The following is a 17218-nucleotide window of genomic DNA, read 5'->3' as shown; positions in this document are numbered from 1 at the left end:
GATCTTTAGGTCATAAGACTACATGTCCTTTTATGCTCTGAAGATATATACCAATTTATTTCTCCAACAGCAAGAGCATCTAGAAAATCCATAACCCAGGTTCCCGTTCCTAGTCGGTGGTGAAAGACAATACTCCTCAGTGGGGCTCCCATATCCTTGGGCCTCAATTATGGGGAAATACCAGTGAAGTTGAGGGCTTTTTTTTTTCCTGCTAGATACTACATAACAAGCATAAATATTTTTATTTATTATGTATACTAATGTCTTGGATGGAGACAGAACATTTCGCTTAACTAAACACAAGAGTTGCCTTAATAAAATAAATGTAAACAAAATCTTGGGTCAGGACTTTTCTGACAGTGCTCTCTGGAACTGGCGATTCCGGACGGGAGACATGAGCAGGGGCCTCTTTACTCTGCCTTCGTTTGGTCCCTGCGGTCCAGCCTGCCTTCTCCACTGGCTGCTCTTTGCGGTCCGTCCCGGGGCCCAGGTGGTGGGCCGGGGTCCCTGGGGAAGAGCCGAGGGGGTTCTTGTCATTGAAAGGCCCAAATGAACACGAGGACGGTGTCTGCCAGGTTAACTTTCTCTTCTTGTGAGCAGGGAAGCACTACGGCGTGTACAGTTGCGAAGGCTGCAAAGGGTTCTTCAAGAGAACCATAAGGAAAGACCTCATGTACACGTGTCGCGATAATAAAGACTGTCTCATTGACAAGCGCCAGAGGAACCGGTGTCAGTACTGCCGCTACCAGAAGTGCCTGGTGATGGGCATGAAGAGGGAAGGTGAGGCCCTGCCCCCGCGGGGAGACAGGTATAAACCACGGTAGAACCCTCCTGATCTCCCGAGGACGGCGGTTGAGTCCCCCACCCAACGCAGCGGGTCCCCCGGAGCAGAGAGAGCAGGAGCGCCTTCCTCCTCCACGCTCAGCCTTCCTCTCCGGGAGCTCAGGTGGGGGTCCGCAGGCTGGACACTCGCCCGGGCGCCTCTCAGCTGGGCAGCAAGTCTCAGAGCTGCCGTCCGGGTCCTGGACTCCACACACGGGTCATTCGGATCCTTCGCGGCCTTTCTGGGCAGAGCAGGCTCCTCACCTCTAATCCTCATGGGAGGACTGACTGGTTTGAGTCATCTCTGTGGGCTTGTGTAACCTTGGGCTGCTACAGCTCTTCCGAGGTTGGTGCCTTCCATGGATATGGGGGGATTATTGGCTTTACCGGTAATCAGACATCGCCTTCGCATTCAGAGAGACCGTCGGTGTACAGGTTTAGGACGTTATGTCTCTCAGTTTACAGAATGGGTTCGTTGGATTGTTGTAGAGCAGGGAATAAAAAACCTGAAAGTGCTTTCCGTTCATTTAGAAAATCGAAAGGTCTTTCTGCTAAATAACACAAATCGAATCGGGCAGGTCATTAACTCGTGAGCTCAAGCAAGGACACAGCGCGAACGGTGCCTCCTGCTAGATTGCAGAGTGAGGAAGTCCCGCCTCTCTCCAGGAGATGGGGGCACGGCATGTAGTCAGCCCCAGGTGGCTCCTCATTCTCCAGCAGCTGCTTTTCTCTGAGGACAGGGGAGGCTGACTGAAGGGATCAATGAAGACAAGGTTCTCGGAGTGTCTCCGAGGAGGTAATGCTACCAAGGAGGAGAAAATGGACATTCTTAGCATGTCTGAGGTAGATGGAGGTGGCCCTTCACAGTAGTTGACTAGCGCTCACTGCTCCGCAGCTGAGGAAACCAGTGTGGGCTGGTGAGGGGAGTTTTCCGAGGTCTCTCTGGTCCAGCCTTGCTGGTCTCTGCTGGGCCACCAGGAGCTTTGCACTTACTGTCTCTCTGCCTGCAGCGCCCTCTTGCCGGGTGCCTGCAAGGCTCCCTGCTTCTCGTCCTTCAGACTCACTTGTCAGCTTCTGGTAAAGCCTTGCTTGTCTCTGCCGTCTAGAATTGCATCAGCCACCCCGGGTTCCTCCTAGTCTCTTTTCCACAGCGTGTATCACCACATCTAACATACATGTTTTGTTTATCTCTGTCTCCACCAAGGCAAGTTTTTCTGCTTTCCCCCCGAACGCTTTGTCACCCGTGACTAGCACAGAGTAGGCATTTAATCCATAATTGCTGAATGAATGGGTGAGCGGTTTAAACTGAATATCGGGCTCAGAAGTTTCAGTCATGCAGGAGCTCCTGAGAGAACTCATTCCCTCATGCAGCGAGTGTTAACTGAGGGCCTGTTTCATGCTTGTGTCATTCTGGCTGTCAAGGAATCAATGCTTTTACCGATCGGAACATGTGAGGTGAAAAATCAGCTGGTGGAGACTGTCTCCTCTTCACCAAGATAGAACTGCTGCTCCGGGGGCTTCTGCCGCCATGATGGTCAAGACCCCAAAGAATGTCTCCCATCAGCACGAGCATGATGGCTGTAGGGGGCCATTTTCGTCTCTCAGGACAGATGAAGTAAATTCAGGATGACTTGGAAAAACAAGCATTTTCCTTCTGTGGATGAGATTGAACTAAAGGCAGGTGAAAGGCGTCCCTCAGAGGAACGGCCGTGTCTGCTGCTCACGAGCTGTCTCTCAAAACTCAAGCCCGGCCGCCCTCAGCTCCGTTTCAGTCAGAGTGGTTGGCGTGCAAAGGGCAGGAAGTGTGGCTCTTTCACGAAAGAAAAAGTCAGTCAGACCAGAGCATGTGAATTCTAAGGGCCTGGGCAGTCCTTCCTGTAAAGCCGGCATTGTTCTGATTCTTTGATGGAGCCCTGTCTAGTTTTGGCTTCTGCCTTTTTGAAAAGAATGTGGAGAAATGGGAGTGATGAACAGTTGAGTAGTAAAAATTCAGAGGGTGGGACGCCTGGGTGGCTCAGTGGGTTAAGCAGCTGCCTTCGGCTCAGGTCACGATCCCAGCATCCTGGGTTCGAGTCCTGAATCGGGCTCTCTGCTCGGCAGGGAGCCTGCGTCTCGCTCTGCCTCTGCCTGCCTCTCTGTCTGCCTGTGCTCTCTCGCTGACAAACAAATAAATAAAATCTTTTAAAAAAATGTCAGAGAGTAAAGGGGCTCTTAGAGAAGTTTGAAAGGAATCGGTGCTATTCACCCTGACCTAGCGAAGGCAGGAGTGAACGGGCCCCGGGTCTGAGTGGAGGAAGGGCCACTTTCCGGAGCTGCTGGGCACTTTCCTCTCCACTCTCATTTCTGACCTCGATTTACAGAATCGGGAGCGCAGGGTGGACACTGCCTTGAGGACAAGAATCACAAGACTCTGGAACAGTCGACGGAGAGAAACTATTGAATGGAGAGTTTCTGGAGAGTTGAATAGATAGAAAGGGAGGGACGTGGGTGGGGATGGGCTCCGAAGGTGCCTGCCGGAGGCCAGGGCCCATGACCTGCTGCCTTTTCAGGGTCCATAGTGGTGAAGCCGGCGTGGACATTTGCTATTCTCCGATGTAACACATTTGTTTCCTGACAGAGACGAAGGTCCTGAGAGCCTTGGGACCTGACCAAGCTTCCTGAGCAGGCTAATGGCCGAGCTGACACAGGACTGGGACCCTCTGGCTTCCAGGCTCCAAATAACCCTCAGGGGCCTGGGCAAGTCTACTTCCGTGATTTCTGGTCATATACCAGAGTTTGGATAGTTAGATAAATGGGCTGTTTCTGAGGCCGTTCGTGGGTAGCATTTGACATCCCTCTCGAGCCCTGTGTGGTCGTCCTTAGTACAACCGGCCCAGAACTGGGAACAGGTACAGAGGGCTGAGGGGTGGGCTCAGAAGGCTGTCGCCCGCGTCCACGTGTTGGCTCCGTCGTTTCTTAGCTCTGGGACCTCTGGCAGGTTACACAACTGCTCTGTGGCTCCTAGTACTTGAGAGGGTTATTGGGGGATTGAATGAAGTGTAATCTGTGCAAAGTGTTGCACATGCTCCATAAATTTGGCTAATAGAGTTAATGTGCAATAAATGTATGTTGGGCTAATGGATAAAATTCTGTTAGAAGGCAGAAGTTTGGTATAATTTTATTTCTTTATTTATTTGAAGGTTTTATTTATTTATAGAGAGAGAGAGAGCGCGCATGAGTAGGGGAGAGGGAGAAGCAGGCTCCCCGCTGAGCAGGGACCCCCCCCCCCAACACGGGGCTCGATCCCAGGACCCCGAGAGCATGACCCGAGTTGAAGGCAGACGTTTCACTGACTGAGCCCCCCAGGGGCCCCCGAGTTTGGTGCTATTTTAGATCACCGAGTGTCCCCCGGATATATCCCGAATGCGTGTAGTAGGGTAGCTCAGACTGTCTGCCACATAGAAGATTTCCCCCAGCAACAGACATATGACTCCTCTGCTGTGGCAGTAAGATTTATGGCACAAAGAGGAGAGGGGACCAGCAAAAGATCACGCAATTAATGGCAAGATTGGAACTAGAGTCGAATTCCCAGAAGCCCAGGTTGTTTCGTTGAAGGTTGAAGGTTATTCCCCTTCCATGTTACAGATCTGCAAGAAGAAACAAGTTGAGGACCATAAAGGAAACTTTAACTTAGTTTGCTCTTCCCCATCTTTTAAAATCAAGACAAACAGAAGCCTACTCACCTAGTTAAAACGATTAATACAGGAGGCGCTCAACTTTAACCAGTCAGTCCAGATGACAGATAAAACTACGTATGGTGGCGTCTGTGCTGTTCATGAATGAGGCTAACCGAGCGGACTGGAAGGAAGGATGAGGGGGGAAGGGAAACGAGGAGAGGGAGGAAGAGGTCGAAAGGGGAGATGGAGGAGGACCGGACAGAAGTCCCAGAGCACAAACAGAGACCAAGGGAAGGGAAAACTACCTTTTTGGGAACTTTAAAAAAAAAATTACTTATTTATTAGAGACACAGTGAGAGACGGAACACAAGCAGGGGGAGTGGGAGAGGGAGAAGCAGGCTTCCCGCTGAGCAGGGAACCCGATGCGGGGCTTGATCCCAGGACCCTGGGATTGTGACCTAAGCCAAATGCAGACGCCCAACTGACTGAGCCACCCAGGTGCTTGGGAACTTTTTATAATTATTCATTTAATCTTCCCCAAACAGCCTCACTCAAGTATGGTAACCCCCCCCTTTACGTTAGGGAAACTGAGGCTGAGTGGGCTGTCATATGTCTGATATCCTTTAGCTAGGAAGTGGTAGAGCCCATTTTGAAAACGACTTTTTGGACTCCAAAGTACATGATTTTGTTCTTTTCTAATTTCTCTTTATTCTCTCTCCCTTCTGTTTCTTTTTTTTGTCACCGCCCGGCTCTACTCTCTTTATGCCACGTCTCCCTCTACTCTTTCCTTCCTACCCCCCCCTCCCTCCATCCCAGCCCCTGAATATCATTCTCATCTTGAGGCGTCTTCAAGTGTCTTTACTGGAGACTTCGAAGTGTGAGTGGTGTTTTTGCGGTCATACCCTTCTCTGACCCACCTTGGCTGGTCACTGACATCACTTGTGTGACAAACTGGATGCCCAGCATCTGGTTCTAGTTCATTCTGCAGCCTCTGTGTCTCACTATCCCCGCAAGATCCAGGTGAACCACTCGCTTAGAGGATAATTTTCTTGATTCTTGGGATTAAAAAAAAAAAGTATACCAGTACTGAATTTTGCTCCTTAATGCTAGGACTAGGAAGATGGAAACCACAGCTTTATAGATGAAGGGAACTCACCCAACAGAATATTTGTCAACAGAGAGGACAGAATTGGGAAGGGGGTCTGCCTGCCATCCTCGTGTACAGACCCTTGGGGTTCTGAGGGTTAGGATGAACTTTGGGGAAAACCCTAAGTGTGGGGAGGCAGAGATCATTCCAGCCTGCACCTCTGCCTGTGTCCCCTTCCCCACCCCCCAAATCAGCCGCTGACTCTGAAATGTCATCTAGGTGACATTCCTCCACCCTTTCACTTACTAAATCCCGTCATGACTCCCTGAAGATCTCCCCTGACAGGTTGGATCAGGTGATGTTGTGTTCAGGCCGGTGCATTAGGGGCAGAGCTAATGGGTCGTGAATGCCAAGCCTGATGCATAGAATCTGACAGAGGGAATTCATGAAGTAATGCACTCGCTGCTTAACCATCGCAGGCCCACAGTTCTAGAGGGAGCAGCTAGAGGTGAAATGCAGGAGACGCTCCTTGAGAGACGGAGGAGGAAGTGGCTCATTAAAAAAGCAGGATCAAGGTTATGGATGAGATGCAAACTTCTTAGACTGGTCACCGTAATGAACGGGGAAGGCTACAGGCTAAACGCACAGGTGTACACCTGCATAAGCAGGCCACTGGGCTTGCTTTGTCCATCTGTCAACATCATGACAGCTCTGACCCAGCGCCAGGACGACGCCTGTGTTACAGACAGGGCAGTGGGAGCTCTGGTAGGTAACTCGCTTTCCCGTGGCTGTCCTGGGCACGTGGGTGACATCTGTGTGTCTTTCTGTGAGCCAGCTGTGCAAGAAGAAAGGCAGAGGAGTCGGGAGCGTGCCGAGAGTGAGGCAGAATGTGCCAGTGGCGGCCATGAAGATATGCCTGTGGAGAGGATTCTAGAAGCTGAACTTGCTGTTGAACCAAAGACAGAATCCTACGGTGATATGAACATGGAGAACTCGGTATGCGGTCTTAGGGCTCCGTCCACCTCCCAGTGCTCGGCAGGGCTGGAGATGGGAAAGGGGTGTACTAGAGTCCCGGAACCTGCCCCTCACAGTACTTTGGTATGTTTTTTTTTTGTTTCTTTTTTTAAGACGAATGACCCTGTCACCAACATATGCCATGCTGCTGATAAGCAGCTTTTCACCCTTGTTGAATGGGCCAAGCGCATCCCCCACTTCTCTGACCTCACCTTGGAGGACCAGGTCATTCTGCTCCGGGCAGGTAAAGGACATCGGGGTTTGTTTTTCCTTGGGACCATCACTTGGGCTGCCGTTTTGAAATTACCCTTGGGATCCGAAGTCAAGTCAGCAGAGGAAGCTGCGACCCATCTGAGCCTTGCGCCAGGCTGATAACAGGATAACCCCACTCAGAGTTACTCTTTTTGTATTAATTACAGACGCTTACGTCTGGGTGGCTCCTCCTCCACAACTTTTTTCCCAAATGAAACATTGTTAATGGAGGGTGGGGCTCTTCTTCTATGCAAATTTTGCCATGGTTTTATAATTTGCATTTAATTTTCCAAGTTAAGTCCATTTCATCGAGGGCGGTCTAAAGCAGTGCCCCCTTATTACTATACTGGAGGAACCTAGAGGGATTCCCATCTCACAGAGGCGATGAAAGACGCCGGAGAGTGCCTGCTCCAGTTCATTTATCCAGGGTCCCTTCCTCCGCTAAGGTTCTGTGTGCCGTATCCTGTCTTGGCTTCCATTTCCGGGACGTTGGGCACGTGACCCGTTGCCACCCCTCTTGGTCATGGGGCCAACAGGGAGATTTCATGAAGACGGGCTGAGCCTTGGGAGCCAGACCCTCATTTCATCCCCGTTAGATAATGCACAGTCTCTGAGCGTTAACTGAAAGCTCCGTGCTCGCTGGGTGCTGCCAGACACTAAGGGGATCGAGCCGGGCTGTCGGGTCCTGGGGGCAGAGGCTTCGAGGTCTCCCTTATCCACCCTGGCAGCTAACATGCTGACGATTACCTGCTCAATGTTCAGCCCATGTGTGTTGATCGGGAGCGGAAAGAGATCCTTCTCCTCAAGCTGCCATTCTGAGCTGTACTGGGGAGGTGGTGGGGGAGGTGCAGGGCCCCGAGTCAGGGGACCCCCAGTCTTACCCTGTTTCTTCACTAATTAGCTGAGTGGTCCCGAGCTGGCTTTTAGCCTCCACGAGTTTCTGATGCTGCTCTTGTTCCACGCGGGTCACAGTACAGGCCTCGAGTGATCATCAGTGAAGCACGAACGTGGTCAGTTTTCCCTCAACGCCTCTTTCTTCTCCGCGCAGGGTGGAACGAGCTGCTGATTGCCTCCTTCTCCCACCGCTCCGTCTCGGTGCAGGACGGCATCCTCCTGGCTACCGGTTTGCACGTCCACCGGAGCAGTGCCCACAGCGCCGGGGTTGGCTCCATCTTTGACAGGTGGCTGTCCTCTGCTTCCAGTGCTCGTGTGTGTGCGCACACGCATGTGAGTGTGCGCACACGCGTGTGAGTGTGTGCACGAGTGTGTGCGCGCGTGTGAGTGTGTGGGCCTGGGGGTGGCACTGGTGTTCAGGACGGACCACCCACACAGCCGCACGGGGCAAAGAGCAGAGACCATGAAACACACAAGAGCAGACCCTGGGGGGCGTGGCCGGTGGATTTGAGAAGGTTTGAAGGGGGGCGGGGGTGGGGGGAGCGGGGAGCCGGTCAGGGAGCAGCAGAGCTGCTGGGCGGAAGGGAGAACCGGTGACCTCTGGAGGTCTCCAAAGGAGAGACTGGCTTACGGACATTACCTAGGAGGTTCAGTGGGGAGGCTGAACTGCTTATCCTAGGGGGCCGGGACGGGCACGCGCAGCCAGGATCTGACGTTGGGAGGCAGGAGAGATGAGCTGAGGTTTTTGCCGGACCCTGTAGCAGGGTCTCTGGGGAAGGTCTGCAGCAGGAGCCGACTCAGCTCGGTCAGGCAGCAGCAGCCTCTGCCTGGGATGCTCTGCCTTAAGTGGTGTGGGAGGAAAATGAAGGCGTGTGATTTAAAGACATGAGTGACATGAGTGGGGGTGAGTGACTTGGGACAAAGGGACGGAGAGCTGGTAAAGAGGAGGCTAGTGTTGGAAACAGCCTCTCTGTCCAGTGCCAGGGCCCCGTGGCCCCTTTCCACTTCCCTGAAGAGTGATCTTCCAGGCCACATGCCTGTCCACGCAAGAGGTCTCTACTCCCTCCCTGCCCTTTCCCCCTGCACGTTCCACGCAGAGACCAGTGTGGTTTTTGGCCGGCTCAGCCCTCTTCGTGGTCCCTGGAGATTCCTACCCTGTCTCTGGAGTCTGCCCTCTGCCATCTTCCTCCAGACACGCCACACCCTCGCCCTGCTTTGCCTCTTGCATTTCTAAATCGTCTAGGCTGCCTTCCCAGCCCTCCCCGCCAGAGTGTCCAGCCGTCCCCCTGCTTTCCCCTGGGTGTTCCCTTGGATTTGGCTCTTGGCCGTTGTTGGCTTTGTGTTGCTACCTATTGCTTCCATGTCTGTTTTTTTCAATGAAACCATGAGCTCCTTGAGATCAGGGGCTGCATCCTGTTCACCTCCGTGCCCCTAGTACCCGACGCGTCATCTGGAAATTGGGGTGGGCACATAAGGGGCCTTGGCTGCATTCATTGGATCAGCCCTTGGCCCGGGACTCATGGTTTTCTCATCGCCTCTCATTGTTTCCTGTGAACAGAGTCCTGACTGAGCTGGTCTCCAAAATGAAAGACATGCAGATGGACAAGTCGGAGTTGGGGTGCCTGCGAGCCATCGTGCTGTTTAACCCAGGTGACTGCTCAGGGGTCCGCCCTCCTCCGTGCTCGGCCTCCGTGCTCTGTTGTCCTCCACTCCTCTAGTTCAGCTGAGACAGACAAGGCAGGGCCCGGCAGCATGTCCTTGGCGAGGGCAGGAATCTGACTCTTCATGGTTTCTACTCCTAGTGCCATCTTGAAAGTGTCTCAGATGGGCGTGGAGTGTGCCTGTTTGGGGGCAGGTGGGGGAGACCACAGAGGATAGCTGCCTAGGGTCATGGTGAAGGAGGTGGTAAAAAGTAGTCAGATTCTGCCCATAGTTTTTTTTTTTTTTTTTTTAATTTTATTTATTTATTTGAGAGAGTGAGCACCAGCAGGCTGAAGGGCAGAGGGAGAATCAGACTCCCTGCTGAGTAGGGAGCATATTGTGGGACTCGATCCCGGGGCTCAGGATCATGACCTGAGATGAAGATAGACGCTTAACCAACTGAGCCACCCAGGTGCCCAGATTCTGCATATAGTTTTAAGCAAAGCCAATGGGATTTGCTGATGGACTAGAGACAGTGCGTCAAAGAGCAGTGTTGAAGGTAATTCTCAGGGGGGCTTTGTTTCATTTTCCTAAGTAATTAGAAAGACGGAGCTTTATTTGCTGAGAGGGGGTTCCTAAGGGGGGGGGGCGGGAAGGACTTAGGACTTCGTGCATTCAAGTCTCAGGTGGCTAGTAGGCCTCCAAGAGTAGCTGGCCAGGAAGGTCTTGTTTACGCATCTGGGGTTCAGAGAAGTCGGGACCGGAGATGTGTGTTCGAGAGCGGTCAGCCTCTACCTGGCACCCGGGCTCTGAGACAGGTGTCAGCTCATGCGGGAAGTCAGTAAAGGTTGGGTAGGGAAGGGGGCTGGGCGCTCACGTGGGTGGATCTGGTTTTTGTGCCCCATCTCAGTATTCCGTCCATGCACAGCCCATAGTAGGCACTCAGTAAGTGTGTGAATGATGTTTCTAGAATGATCGGATAAAATAAAACTCCCTTCCTTGGACTCAGCGGTGGGTGCCTTTGGCTATTAACCGGGTTTTACACCTTTGTTCCCAGAGTCTACTGGGTAGACTGGGCACTGAGAGGAGAGCTGGGGCCCCCAGGGCCCCCAACTTTGTTTCTTTCACTGTTGTTCCCTGTCCCAGTGTGTCTCAAGTAACTGAGTGGGTGGGGACAGCCCCGTGTGGAAGGGGGTCCACCTGCCGTGTGTGTCACCTGAGGCTAAATCAGTCGTCTTTTCCAGATGCCAAGGGGCTATCCAACCCCTCGGAGGTAGAGACTCTGCGGGAGAAGGTGTATGCCACCCTCGAGGCCTACACAAAGCAGAAGTACCCGGAGCAACCTGGCAGGTGAGGGAGTGCTGGAAGGACCTGCTGGCTGCAGCCGTCCTTCTCTCCTTCCCCGAATATGTGGCAGCGCCCGGCAGGCACCGTCTAGGTTCTTCACGTGTTATTTAATCTTAACAACAAGCTCAAAGCTGCTAAAACGTTGGCTCCCTGAAGCCAGAGACCTGATCTTGTTCGCCGTTCCCCACTCCGGAGTCAGAGCCTAAAGCAGGGCTGGGCCCAAGTACACAGCTTTATTTTGTTTATTTTAAAGATTTTATTTATTTATTGGAGAGAAAGAGAGAAAGAGATAATCACAAAGAGTACAAGCAGGGAGGAGAGGGAGAAGCAGCCTCCCCGCTGAGCAGAGAGCCCGATGCGGGACTCGATCCGAGGACCCTGGGATCATGACCTGAGCTGAAGGCAGTTGCTTAACTGACTGAGCCACCCAGGGGCCCCAGTATAGAGCTTTCAGTGTCGAATGAACAAGCAGATGAGCAAATGAATGTGGGTCCTATCATCTCCAGTTTCTAACAAGGCTCCGAGGCTCAGAAGGGGTAAGGCACTTGCCCACGAACGTGGAGCTGGTGTGCAGGGGGGCTGGGATGTGAACTCAGGTCTGTCTGATTTCAAAGAGGTTGTGCTTTCCGGGCTGACTGCCCTGCTTTCTGCTCTGCCCCCACTGAAGCCTGTGCTAGAAGGTCCAGACTGACCGTGGCAGCCAGAACACGTGGCCACTGTCCCCCAGGGCCATCTGTGTAGCCTCTGGCAAGGTCCTCTAGTTGGCTCTGGCCCTGGGCTCCTTGTCTAAAGAGGAGGACATTGGTCAGAAGATCCCCGAAGCCGTCTACCCTCTTAGGTGTTCTGAGTCGTTAAAAACAAAACAAATGAACAAAAAACTTAAATGCTTTCCCCAAAGCACAGCTAAATAGAAGTTTCCTCCTCTGCTAACTAGTGAAATAGAGAGAATGGGATCCTTAAATCTCGCCGAAATCCGAAAATGAAACTGACGAAACTGCCTTAAAGACATTCATTTTGTTTTTAGGATTAATATTACATGCTCTGAATTCTCACTCATCGTTCGCATTCCTCTGTGAAGTCTAATTTCCGTTTAAGCTGTTTTCTCTGGATCCTCAGCCAGTCTGTGTCAGTCGTGCAGAAGCTGGGCTCCAGCTCTTACTGGAGTTTCTTTTGTTGAACTCCAAGTGGGTGGGTTTCAGGCCTTCAGTACGACACACACAGGCCTTGAGGGGTCAGGAGCCCAAGCCGGCTAACAGACCTCCCAGACGTCGGGAGTGGAACACGATGGAAATGTACTTTTTGCTCACGTGCCAGTCCCGGGCGGGCAGTCTGTTCGGAGGGCTGGCTCTCTTCCGCATCAAGACTCAGGGGTCCACTTCTTCCTTCTTGGGGCTCCACTGTGTCCCAGAGCCACATCGTGTTCTGTGTCCAGATGAGGGAGGAGGAGGGAGCGGGAGGAACACAGAGGTGAGGCGATCTGGGCAGACCGGCCTCGGAAAGTTCCCCCATCTCTTCACTCACTGCCGTCGGCTGAAACTTAGTCACACGGCCCAGCGAGTCACAGAGGATTCTGGAGCCTTCGCCAGATGCCACTGTATGCCAAGGAAGAAGGGGAGAGTGGATTTGGTGGACACCTGGCAGTCGCCCCCATACATGTAGCAGGTGAGGTCACAGAGCTCTGTCTGACCGACGGGGCTGGCGGCCAGCAGCAGCTCGGCCCTGGCCAGTGGGAGCTCCTGACCGTGGTGGTGGGTGATTTCTACCCCATCTCCTAGCTCGAAGGCAGCACTAAGCATGTTTGTTGAGCACGTATTATGTGCAAGGTGTTAGGAATAGGCAGGCTCATACTCACCCATTCCTCCTACTTGGCTCTAGGTCCCACTATTTATCTCAAAAAACAAAACAACAACAACAAAAAAAACCCTGAACCAATCTTTTTCCTTATTATAAAAGCAGAACATGGTCTTGTGGGAAAGAAGGGAAGTATTTAAGAATAAAGTAGGTAATGAAATGAATCATAAATTGGGGGGGGCACTTTTTCCTGTATCCTTGTGTATCAATGCTTGTGTACGCAGACATGTGTTTTCAGATACTGAAAAGTACAAAATTATCCTTTTCTGTGATTTTGTACTATTTCACAGGGTGGATGTATCCTTGTGTATTTAGCCCTTGTCCTGGGGAACATTCAGGTTGTTTCTACTGAATATCATATTCAGAACTTGGGAACTTGCCCATTCTCCTAGGAATGGGACTGCCAGGGGCCTGGGCTGCGTGCTTGTTGGCTGGACGAGGGCAGATGCTGGGGGCGCAGGGCAGGGATGTGGAGGCTGGGCCCCCTGCATGTCCCCAGCACAGACTGGACAGAGGGTGACCCCACCCCCACCCCCCGCACCCCCGAGGCTGAGCAGGTGCACCAGGGGTATCACTTGGCTCAACCAGGTGGGTGAGTGTGCGGACAGCTGGTCACCTTCGCTTTGCAGAAAGTGGTGGCTGGGGAGCCTGGCCAGGGTGGAGGAGAGCGCGCAGTGGTGGAGTGCTGCCACCCCGTGGACACTCTTCAGAAGTACACTTTTCAGGGGCTGAGTTCTGCTTTCTCTGGCCTGAAATCAGAGATGGAAACTCAGGACACAGAGCCTGGCGCACATCTTCTTGCCGTGGGGCCGCTGCGGCTGCCAGCCGGTGAATGAGGAACGCGGCGCTCTCCCCGGGGCTGTGGCTCTTCATGGTCATGCTTATTTCCGCGGTCCTGCTCTCAGGTCCTAAATCAGGAGCACTTGGCAAAAACAGCAGTATCCTTCTGTATTTAGTGGTTTAGTGTTTAGTGTTTTATGTATTATAAAACTTTGGCATTTTTAGAATGTATAATACAATCTAAATATATTTAGATCTAAATATATTCTCAGAGTCACAGCTCAGCCTAACTTTGTACTTTGCTTCTAGAGAAGCCCTTCCCTTCCCCTAATTCCATGAAACTGCTGTGGCCGAGTCTGGACCAGGAGCTCAGTGTCGCTAGCTAACTCCCTCCTCCTGCTTGGTGACCCCCAGCAGATGCCCTCAGAGGCTTTACCATCAACAGTTTCTGGAGGGTTGTGTGGGCCTTGCTGTAGACCATTAGCTGTTCCATGTAAAGAAGGAATGCCTACCTTTTTAGATGGCACCGTTTTATCTTTCTTGAATTGCCTCGGTTCCTTAACCCTTCATGGGGTATGAATATAGAAATAGACACATTTTCAAGGAGTCTTAAAATTCCAGCTTGAAACTCACTCTTGAAATCATGTTGTGACGCTCGGTGAAGACCCAGCCCAGCCAGAGCCTCTGAGTTAAGGCTGGAGTGGCTGATAACGGTTTTGGTTCTTGGCCTTTTATTCGAAGTTACGATTTCCCGATTTCCGGTTGTTGTTAATACCATTAAAAAATAAGCTTCATTGGCAAAATGGGTTTGAGAGACGAAGAAGGACCACGGAAGGAGGATGGGAAACATGGTAGGTTGCGGGACGTCAGCAGGGGGTGCAGATGTGAGACGCGTTGTTCACACGCTGACCTCCTTCCCTGTGAAGCTCACAGCCAAGGTCCTTGACTGTACAGGAGTGTGGAGGAGTGCGGGCAAGCCCATGTGTACGTGTACACGCGTAGGAGGGTATTGAGAGTGAAGGAGAATGTGTGAGTGTGTATAGGTGTGTATGCGTGTGCATGAGTATGTCTGTATGGGAGGGTGTGTAAGAGTGTGAATGTCTGTGCACCCAGGTGTGGCAGTGGTGGAGGCACGTGTGTGCGTGTACACACGTGTGAGGCATGGGAGCATGTATGAGAATGTGCGAGTGTGTATGTGTCACGGTGTGCATGTGTGTATATATGTGACACACGAGGCAGGTGTGTATGGGTGTGTGCATATGTCACAGTGGGGGGCTGCCTGTGCACGTATTCACACCCATATGAGAATGTGGGTGTGTACCTGTGATTGTGCACTCATGCGTATGTGTGATGAGCGTCAGGCATGTGCGTGGGGGTGTGTGTGACAGTGTGGGGTTCTGTCGCATGCATACATGTGTGAGAATGTGTGAGCGCACGTGCACGTGTGTGTGTCATCTCCCACCCAGACCACAGCCCCTCAGGGGGATCGCCTCTGCTCCTGACTGAAAGGGAGGCACAGCCCGAGAAGCCGAGCGTGCGTGTTGGTAACAACTGCTTGCACTTCGGTAACAAGCGTTGGTAACTGAAGGGGGCCTGCGGTCCTGGTGCGGGGAGTGTGGTGTGAGCACAGCACGGCTTGCCAGGGAGGGAAGAGCTGATGCTCCCCAGGATTGGCGCTTGTCCAGCTGCCTCAGTGGCCCTTCCAGGCTCCCTGTCCTCTCCCAGGTTGGAGAACTGACGAGCTCCCCGGTGTCGACAGCTGCCCGGAGCGGCCGATCCCGGCTCCTGACTAGCCCCTTCGGCTTCCCTGCAGGTTTGCCAAGCTGCTGCTCCGCCTCCCAGCCCTGCGCTCCATCGGCCTGAAATGCCTGGAGCACCTGTTCTTCTTCAAGCTCATCGGGGACACGCCCATCGACACCTTCCTCATGGAGATGTTGGAGACCCCGCTGCAGATCACCTGAGCGCCCCTGGCCGCCGCCTCCCCACCCAGGACCACCCCTGGGCAGGTGTGTGTGGACCCCCACCCTGCACACGTTCCTCCGCTTCCCACCCTGACCCCTTCCTGTTCCCAAAATGTGATGCTTACAATAAAGAAACCTTTCTACGTGTGTGACTTTTATAGGTGGAGTTTGTACAGATGTTCAAGGAAGCCCTTCTTGGCAGTCTGAGGGGATGGGGATCTTTCTAGAAGTTCTTGGAAAAACGAACCAAGCCTCTGTACATATAATTGGTTTAAATTATTTTTTCACTTGCCATGGAAAGCAAATGAGCGAATAATAAAATAATATATATGATGTTGGCACTGCTTGGAGCACGGGGTGTGTTATTATGCTTTGGGGAAGTGTTCTTAGCAGGGGGAGGAAAGCTGTTGGGTGGGGAATGGGGCTGGGGTCCCGAAACAGTAAATCCCACGGTCAGGCACCCTGAGTCTAAACTGAGCACAGCGCACTTGGCTCAGAGCTGCTCGCCCCCCCCGCCCCGCCTCCCCCCCCCCAAGACTGGGAAGGAACACGGTCTTTCAGAGTCAGCTTGGTTTTTTGTGTTTGTTTTCTTCCTCCTAAGGATAATGAGTGCAGACAACCTTGTTCTGTTTGGGAGCAATTGAGCCTAAGGCCAAGAGAAGATGCTCTCTTGATGGAAGAAGATTCTTGGATCCCGGGAGTTGGTAGGAGGTAGTAACAAAAGAAAAGAATTTTCCGTTGTTAACCAGCAACATTAGCAAAAAAGACCAGAGTACACCTAATTTGTTTTCCATCATTATCTGACTCTGCATAGACTGTTCTTAAAACGGAAAGAGAAAACCTCTCCTGGCTCCTAGCCTGTGGTTTCCTGGTGGTCCTAGAGCCCTACCATCTGGTGGACAGTGAGCGCCTCGAGGGCAGAGACTGTCTGACACCACTGTTAGACTATGTAGACAGCTCATCTTCTTCAAGTCACCATCCTGCCATCTGCAGGAATAGAACTTAATGGATACACAAATCTATACTATGATTTACATGATGCCCCCTAGGGTTGTCAGTGTACAACATGAACTACTGCCCATGGCAGTCCTACTTACCAGAGCTTGATCTAGGGCCAGCAACACAGCAGATGCATAGTAAATGTGTGTTGTTGAATTGGTGTCCACGTAACTGGAAGGAATTTCTTAAAGGGCATTGTGGGTGCCCAGGTTGAAGCTGGCATTCAGTAAATGTTTGGTGGGATTGGTACCTTTGGTTTCATCCCCCCATAGATGGCAGCCTGTCACGAGTAGTGCAGTCCTGCGGCGAGCCTGGGAGCCTCCCCGTTGGGGCCACGAGCCGGAAAATCAGCCTTTGGTCGACTCTTGTTGGAAGGTGTAAGTTCTCCGTCCAGTCAGGTCGCTCTTCACGGGCACAGTGGGCCTCTACCAAAGACGTGGAGGCATGTTCTCTGTCTTCGGAGAACCTATAGCTGAAAACAGTACAAGGCATGAGGATCAAGGGATACGAAGCGATATATTTCGCAGCACTTTAGAGTTTATAAAGACACGTGAAGATCTGTGATAGCCTGTGGCCCAGGAGAAGTGGCGAGAGAACTTTTGTTATCTTCGTTTTATTTATTTACTTACTTTTATTTTTTAAGGATTTTATTTATTTATTAGAGAGAAAGGGAGAGTACACAAGGAGAGTGAGAGGGAGAAGCAGACTCTCTGCCAAGCAAGGAGCCCAATGCGGGGCTCGATCCCAGGACCCTGGGATCATGACCCGAGCCGAAGGCAGACACTTCACCGACTGAGCCACCCAGGCGCCCATTGTTATCTCCATTTTAAAGATGAAGAAATTAAGATGCTGGAAACTCAGAGACGTGTGCCAGGACAGACATGGTGGGTAGGAGATGGAACTCAGTCACTGTC

General features: G+C 52.2%; 1 protein-coding gene across 5 annotated transcripts in view; it reads left to right on the top strand.

The window, feature by feature from the left end:
* RXRG (retinoid X receptor gamma) overlaps window positions 1-15654 on the top strand; it is a 42332-nt gene extending 26678 nt beyond the window's left edge. For 2 of the 5 annotated variants that reach the window (XM_080824564.1, XM_080824568.1), the window contains 8 exons: window positions 601-780; window positions 6401-6561; window positions 6694-6823; window positions 7880-8012; window positions 9284-9375; window positions 10611-10716; window positions 15158-15350; window positions 15467-15654. In XM_080824564.1, the coding sequence (XP_080680690.1) occupies window positions 601-780; window positions 6401-6561; window positions 6694-6823; window positions 7880-8012; window positions 9284-9375; window positions 10611-10716; window positions 15158-15305 (950 nt within the window). In that variant the 3' untranslated portion in view covers window positions 15306-15350; window positions 15467-15654. Of the gene's footprint in view, window positions 1-600; window positions 781-6400; window positions 6562-6693; window positions 6824-7879; window positions 8013-9283; window positions 9376-10610; window positions 10717-15157 lie in introns of all 5 variants that reach the window. The other 3 variants (XM_080824566.1, XM_080824565.1, XM_080824567.1) reach the window with 3 other exon arrangements.
* The last annotated feature ends 1564 nt before the right edge of the window (window positions 15655-17218 follow it).

This window comes from Martes martes (genome assembly GCF_963455335.1).
Source record: "Martes martes genome assembly, chromosome: 15".
NCBI lineage: Eukaryota > Metazoa > Chordata > Mammalia > Carnivora > Mustelidae > Martes > Martes martes.
Note: the sequence above shows the minus strand (reverse complement) of the source record. Positions and strands in the feature narration are given on the sequence as shown.